The following is a 7,536-nucleotide window of genomic DNA, read 5'->3' as shown; positions in this document are numbered from 1 at the left end:
CCACTGCCCTCCCACCCCCGATATCATACATATCTATTACAATTCCATTGACTCTATTCCCACTCTCTACTCCACATCCCTGACTGTATGTATATATAATTATAGTTGACACACAATATTATTCAACATCAGCTTCCGATATACAGTGTGGTGGTCAGACCTCTACACCGTCTATGAAGTGGTCTCCCTAACAAGACATGAGTCCATTGGCCCCCTAAAAAATATTTACAACATTATTGATTATATTCCCCACACTGTCTTTTCTATCCCTGAGGCCATATTGTAGTTACCAATTTATATTGTCTAATCCCTTCCCCTTTTCCTTTATCCCCACCCCCTCCCAACTAGCAACCATCAGTTTTTCCTGTGTCTCTGAGACTATTTGTTTACATTTCTCATTTATTCAGTTTTTTAGAATTCACGTATAAGTGAGATCATATGGTATTTGTCTTTCTGACTGACTGACTTATTTCACTTAACATAATAGTCTCTAAGTCCATCCATATCGTTGCAAATGGTATAATTTCATTCTTCTTTATAGCAGAGTAATACTCCATTGTGTAAATGTACCATAGTTTCTTAATCCAGTCATCTACCGATGGGCATTTCAGTTGTTTCCAAGTTTTGGCTATTGTGAATAGCGCCGCAATGAACACAGAGGTACATATATTTTTTTCGAATTAGTGTCTTGGGTTTTTCTGGATAAATACCTAAGAGTGGAACTGCTGGGTCATAAGGTAGTTCCATTTCCAGTTTTTTGAGATACCTCTATACTGATTTCCACAGTGGCTGCACCAATCTGCAATCCCACCAACAGTGCACCAGGGTTCCCTTTTCCCCACAACCTCGCCATCATTTGTTGTTTGTTGATTTATTGATGATAGCCATTCTGACCAAAGTGAGGTGGTATTGAGATATATTTTTAATTAATGGTTTTGTGAGTGCTTTGTATATTAAGATTATTAATCCTTTCACTGGTTTTCCAAATATTTTTTTCCTAGTTTGTCATTTGTCTTGAAATCTTATTTATATTGCTTTTGGAGGCACAAGAATTTTAAATTCTTATATAAATACGTTTCTGATTTATGGCATGCTGAAAGGCCTTTCCACTGTCAAGATACATGACCTTCACCTTGTTTTCTTTTTGTACTTTTATTTTCCATATTTACATTTCTTATCTACTACTTTTTCTTCAGTTTTTATTAAAATAGTTGGCTGGCTATCACGAAATCATTCACTAATTAAGTTCATCATGTTCCAACTAATGTAAAATTCCACCTTTATCCTAGACTAAATACCTATATATTGAGTCTATTTCTAGACATTACTCTGGCAAAACAAATAAACAAAAAACCTGGTAACACAGATGGCCTTCAAGGCAAAAACCATTTTTTGCCTTGAAGGGGGGAAAAAAGCTCTTCTAAATCTTTATTTTAAGTAAAGTTACTAACTCACATGTAAAAGAACCTCAGATATGGCTGATTCCTTATATATGTGCTCCACAAATCCAGTCACAGACGTATTTTGCTTTCTTCATTGTTAGCTAGTAACTACCTTTTTCTATTAATACTTATAGTCAAATACTTAATTCAGAATTAATCTTTCTATTCTACTGCAATCTGATTATTGTATTTTCAATATTATTTCCTTCTAATTTGATTTCAATGTCAGATGCAAAATTTGAATTGTTGTAACCATAGTACCATAAAGCTGATTGGCCAAAGCAGGAGAATTAGTCATCTGACAGCAGACGGAAAAAGACCACGTTTTGTGTTTTAAGTCATTCTCCTTAAGATCCTCTCTCTCACACTATTTTCTAAACGACTATTAACGGTAGACTTCATTTACTAATTTTAGCCTTTCTCCAAATAAAAATATTTTCAAGCACTTGAAAATACTCCAATAAAAATGGGAAGGTGATCTAGTATTCTCATTGGCATACTCATTAATAATTACATAGATTAGATACTATCTTTGTGCCTTGTAATTCTGCTCTCACTACCTGCTTTCCTAGGTACTTTCTCACTCTTGTTTCCTAATAAATGAACTCTTTTAACATGTAGAAGATGCACATTCCACATACTCCCTAGGAACACTAAGTGAAGATGTAGAAGAGAAAGCAATTAATTTGGAAAAATTCTGTGAAAATTTAATAGTGCCTAATTACCCTCAGGTTTTAAAACCCCTTGCATTTGATCATCATAACATTATCATCCCCATTTAACAGGAAACAGATTGATTTGCCAAACATCACATTACCGGTAGTAGAAATAGGTCTTCTAATACAACGTCCTTTGCCCTAAATGTGCTGCCTCCCACCATGTAAACTCAATACCCAAAGAAAAGTGTCTTTGCAGAACACAGTGAAGGAAGCACTCCATAGCACAACAAATGAACACTAGTGGTATATGTAAAAAATAATAAGTTTAGTATTTAAAGAAATAATTTTCTATCTTCTATACAAGAAATTGTTTCAAGTATGCCAAATGAGAGCACACTTTAAAAGCTTCTAGGCAGCAGGTAACGTATTTCCTTTCTCCTACTGTCCCTAATGCCTTGCCTTACACCATGAAGCATTTATCTAATGGCCGCCTACTAGATCTCAACTATCCAAAGCACAGCCCAATACACAAAGGTTAAAAACACCCGCTCCTAAAATCTGGGCACTTTCCATGAGAGGTTTCTTCTCAGATGAAGTTACTCTTACTTTAGACCCACAATACTCAGCCATATAAGACTTGATGTCCCCCTTTCATAAAATGTGTTCCAACTTCTGCTGTTTTCACCCTGAAATGAAATTAATAACAATCTCCCTACAGACTTCAGACAAATCCATATACCCTAAATAAAATATAAATGGAAAAGGAAACTGAAAATAATTTATAAAGTATGTATTTCAATGTTAATCCTGAAACAAAACTGAACTAGAAGACATAAATGTAATTAGTAGCTGAACACAAATTCAGCTACAAATACAAAGTTGTTTTTGTATAATTTTCCAAAACTGTCAATAACTCTTGGTCAAGATGTAAAGAAAACAAATCTTCCTTTCATACAAGGGTTGCATGTGGAAATAGGCAATGGAAAATTCAGTCTCACTTAAAATCATGAGTTTGTATGTAAAATGGAGGTTCTAGGTTCAGGTAATTACAATTACACAAATGTCAGGCAGGATATTCCCAAACCACGACCACACAGGACATAGTACATTCTTTATTCAGGATAGCCCACACATACAAGAAAGTATAGCATCCCTGGCCCCCACCCATCATATGCCAGTGGTTAGCCCCAATCATTCCAACAACAGGCCTCCCCTCCAAAAAAAAACAAAACACCTCCCAACTTCTTCCTACAGGCCACTCCCCATCAGGACCCACTGCCTTAGAAGCACACAATTCAAATATCACAGTATAACGTAAAGAATGCTTAGGAAGCATGGATTAGCATTCCAGGTCTGTCACCTATGAGCTATGTTATGTGGTCACTGGCAGTGAGCTCTCTAAACCTGTTTCCAGTGTATCAAAAGAGACTAAACACTACCTAGGTTAATAGAGGTAGACTTGACTACATGGGTAGCACACGGTAGATGGTTTCCAACATATCACACACTGAGATGTGAAGAAGGGGGCTATTCCAGATTGAAAGCAAACAGTAACATGAATGTGGAGGAGGCTGGAGATATAATAAGCATACGAAATGAAATTTAACACACAAGGAAGGAGGGACATTTCAGAGAGCAGCCAGCAGACGTACATATCTCGGCAACACCTGCAGGCATTAATGTATTATGATGCAGTAAAATAATACAGAATGATGACCCCCAAATTAAGGAAGCAAGAAAGAGTTACATCTTTGAGAGACTTCCACTGTACATGGCTGAAATTTTGTAAAGTTGTGATAATTAAGAGAGTGACTAATATTATTCAAACTTTTATTGGGCAATTACCCTAGTCTAGATAGTGAGAAAACACAAAGATAAGATACCATACCTGTCTTCAAACATTTTACCATCCAGTAGATCAGACATCAGTAAAACACAACCATAATATAAGTAGAAAGACACAGGCATTAAATAGTAACTCAAGTAATAAATTATGGGAGCCTAGAGAGAATATTAATTCTCACCGAGGAAAATCAAGGACATCTTCATGGCATGGACACTGAAAACCAAGGGTTCTGATAGAGGATGGGGAGCAAATCATTAAAGAAAAAATGAAGTCCAGGCAAAGGCCCTGAGCATGAAAATACAGCTTGGTTCAGAGAAGAGAGCTAGGAAAAGAGTACATAAGGGGTTGTGAAGGCAGTGAAAATTAAGGCTGTAAAAACATTTCAGGACCTTGTTCATGGGGGGATTTGAATGCTATTCTAATGAGTCTGAGTTTTATTGTACAAGAGTTTTTCAGAAAACTGGTGCTCATGTGGCACACCTGTCTCCAAATAATGCTAAATAACGGCCAAAAATAAGATTGTGAGCAAATGCAAATTTCCATTAATGATCCCTGAAATTAAAATACACATTCTTAATGAGTAAGTAAACAGAAAGTACCTAACTCAAGTGTAGAAAGTAGTTTCTAATTTCTTAATCAATATTACTAAATTTATTGAACCTAGAAACTTAAACACACTCAGAATAATCTTGTATGTATCCTTGATATTCTTCCAAGCAAGTATGAGAACTTCCTAACCATGTTATTTACCAGTGCCTCATGTCACCCCTAGAAGCCAAGAGGTAAGTTACAGCATTATTAGCCTCTTTTTACTATGGGGAAAGTGAGAACAAAAAGAATAAATTACAGTATGGTCACAAAATAAGCTATTATATTTTCTTGGACTTTTAATTAAAGGCTCAAAGCCCACATATCATCCATTATTCCTCAGACCATCTGAATATTAGAATTATCTTTTACTATTGTCTTAACGACAAAAAAAAAACAAGACTAAACTTTAAGGTCATTTTCTCAATTTGGTACTGCCATCAAAAAAGTTTTTAAATCCTATCTCTTGAAATTATAGTATCTGCAAGAACTGCAAACAGAAATCCAACCTTCCAAAAACAGAAGACTGTAAATAGCTGGGCTGGTCCGGAATCCTAGGCCCAGCTTTTACTTTGAATATCTGGGCAGGCTCGGATGTGGGTTTGTAAAACAGGCTTTGCAGATGCTGTGATGAAAAGGTACCCTAGGAGGCCCAGAACAGAGGTATCAATACTACAGCCACTGCTGCAAACCTGAAATCCAATGCTTTCCTCCTCTGCCCCTCCTGCATTGCACCACGCACCACCACGAGAATCCTGGTACACTCTGAGGCTTGTGCGAGGATCCTCCCGAGGTTTCCCTTAAAACGTGGTACTTTGAGGATGCCCAGAGTGCCGGGCCTCGGGAAACAGTGAGGACACCGGATGTGGCAAATATATCTCAAAATCTTGCCTCTTCAGAATCTAGGGCCTGGTCCAGACGATTCTCAGAGTTCCTGCTGTTATTTTGTGTTGCACATACGCACTGACGAACCCCTACCTTCAAGTCCCCTTCCTCAGTCTCCCGCCACCGCCACCCCTCCATGCCAGGGGGACGTCCCAAAGGAAGGGGTAGAGGGAGGTTGGAGAGTACAAGGGTCCCGGCCCCGAGGCCGCCGGGCGTAGGCCCGGGTCCCGACCGCCCGTACCCCGGAGCCCAACGGCCCAGACCTGGTCTCGGCCAACAGGCCGCCGCCGCCGCCGCTGCCGCCTATCAGCGGAGCGCAGGGGCGGGGCCGGCTGGCTCCGCGGCAGATCCGCGGGCGGGAGGAGACGGGCGGGGACGGGCGGGGGACCCACCGCCTCGCAGCTCGGGCCGCCGCGCTCACACACCGGGCCCGGCTCCCAAGGGCGCCAGCGCGGCCCCGGGGAGCGCCAGGAACCGGCGAGCGCGCGGCCTGCCGTTGGCGGCTTGGTCCGCCAACACTCTGCGCCCACCCGCCAGAAGGTGGGGATCCCAGCCCCCGGAAAGATGGTGTCCTGGATGATCTCCAGAGCCGTGGTGTAAGTGCCGCTCACGACGCCCTGCAGCCCACGCGAGGCCCGGGGAGGGTGTGGGGAGGGACAGGGGCCGGGAAGGGAAGGCCCGGGCCTGGGCGGGAGTGGGCTGGCCCGGCCTCGGGCCTGCCCAGGAGCTGGGGGCCCTCGGCCTCCTCACCCTGGTCCACGTCGCTGCGGGGCTCCCTGCGGCGGACGAGGGTCTGGAGGCTGCAGCCGGACTGCGTGCGGCTCGGCGGCCCGGCTCCCGCGACACTGGGTGGGCAGGCGGCGCGCGCTCCTCGCTCCCGGCTCCCTCTCCCCGCGCAGCGCTGCGCGGCACCGCCCTGAGAGCCCGGGAGCGACGCGTCCGTCCGGCGGCGGCGCCTTGCGCAGGCTCCGCAGACGCTGAGCGCGGGAGGCTGCACTATCCTCCCGAGGATGCGGCGGCGGCGGCGCCGAGCCTTTGTATCCCGCGGCTGGTGCGTTGCGGTGTCTCTCTCGCGGCTGATTGCCATTCGGTCACGTGTGGTAGGAGGAGAGATTTGTCTAAAAACCTGAGACCGCTCCCAGCTCAGATCCCTGGGAAGGGTCCCAGTTGCCCCATGATTTACAGTTTACCGAGAAAGGAGCGCATTATTGAATGGTGACACCCGCCTGCTCGCCCAAATCCAGAATTTGGCGGAAATATTTGCTAAGGGATTGAGAGGCTGGCTGCAGGTGCCTGTTGCCTTTGTTCAAACTATCGGTTCATTTCATTGTGCTCTTACCAACAATTGCTACCGATAACAGTTTTTTTAAAAATTAGATGAGTTGTGGTGTTTTTACCCTGTAAAAAAAGTATTTAGCCATAATTTAAACTTTTCCTCCCCTCCTTTCCATCTAACCCCCCCCTTCTCAAAAAAAAAAAAGTCACAAAGTAAACAATGATGTAGTTACAGCCAGGGGCCCGGATTCATTATTTATGATCTCCGTAGGGGTAATATTATCTCAGTATGTTTATGAAATGCTTTTGTGAGGCGCAGGCTTCACAAAATGTGGAAAAAATAACATTACAAGATACTTAATTTTGTTTCTCACTAGCGAGAAAGCTAAATTTTTTGTGAGTTTGGGTTTATTTGTTTGTGAGTGAATCAGTAGCCCTATTCAACCTGATTGGCAATAGCATTTGTCAAAATTTGTCACTTGATTGTCTTAATGCAGTTTGTCCATCCTCAGTACAGTTTCTAGTTTTAAAGCTTCAGAGTTGCCTGTGTTCACCTGTGCAACTCTGAAACTCAAGAAATAAAAGCATACCACAGATGTCTTCAGATTTTTTTTTTTAGCCGTTTGGGGCCTCTCTTTGAGTCTGTCATTTACATAATACTGGCATACCTTTTTTGACCTAGTAGATGTCTATCAGTTGTGTCTGCACCTAGCAAATCAGGTACCCCATTAAGAAGCTGTACTTTTTTTGTGTTTTTTAAGTCTCTGGGTTCTTTTGACTAGTTCTTTAACTGATAGAAAATTGTGAAGCACGTTGATTTTGTTTGCATTTACTCAAGTCA

At 42.3% G+C, this 7,536-nt stretch overlaps 2 protein-coding genes across 3 annotated transcripts in view; one reads left to right on the top strand and one right to left on the bottom strand.

Moving 5' to 3' along the window:
* JMJD1C (jumonji domain containing 1C) overlaps window positions 1-6,363 on the bottom strand; it is a 291,791-nt gene extending 285,428 nt beyond the window's left edge. Inside the window, exon 1 of the mRNA XM_019638379.1 lies at window positions 6,171-6,363. The gene's annotated coding sequence lies outside the window, so the exon portion shown is untranslated. The remainder of the gene's footprint in view (window positions 1-6,170) is intronic.
* The window catches only part of REEP3 (receptor accessory protein 3), an 84,945-nt gene continuing 83,189 nt past the window's right edge, over window positions 5,781-7,536 (top strand). For both annotated transcript variants that reach the window (XM_019638384.1, XM_019638383.1), the window contains exon 1: window positions 5,781-6,016. In XM_019638384.1, the coding sequence (XP_019493929.1) occupies window positions 5,985-6,016 (32 nt within the window). In that variant the 5' untranslated portion in view covers window positions 5,781-5,984. The remainder of the gene's footprint in view (window positions 6,017-7,536) is intronic.

The sequence above is a fragment of the Hipposideros armiger genome, unplaced genomic scaffold (genome assembly GCF_001890085.2).
Source record: "Hipposideros armiger isolate ML-2016 unplaced genomic scaffold, ASM189008v1 scaffold_39, whole genome shotgun sequence".
Lineage (NCBI taxonomy): Eukaryota > Metazoa > Chordata > Mammalia > Chiroptera > Hipposideridae > Hipposideros > Hipposideros armiger.
This window is presented reverse-complemented; position numbering and strand designations above follow the sequence as displayed.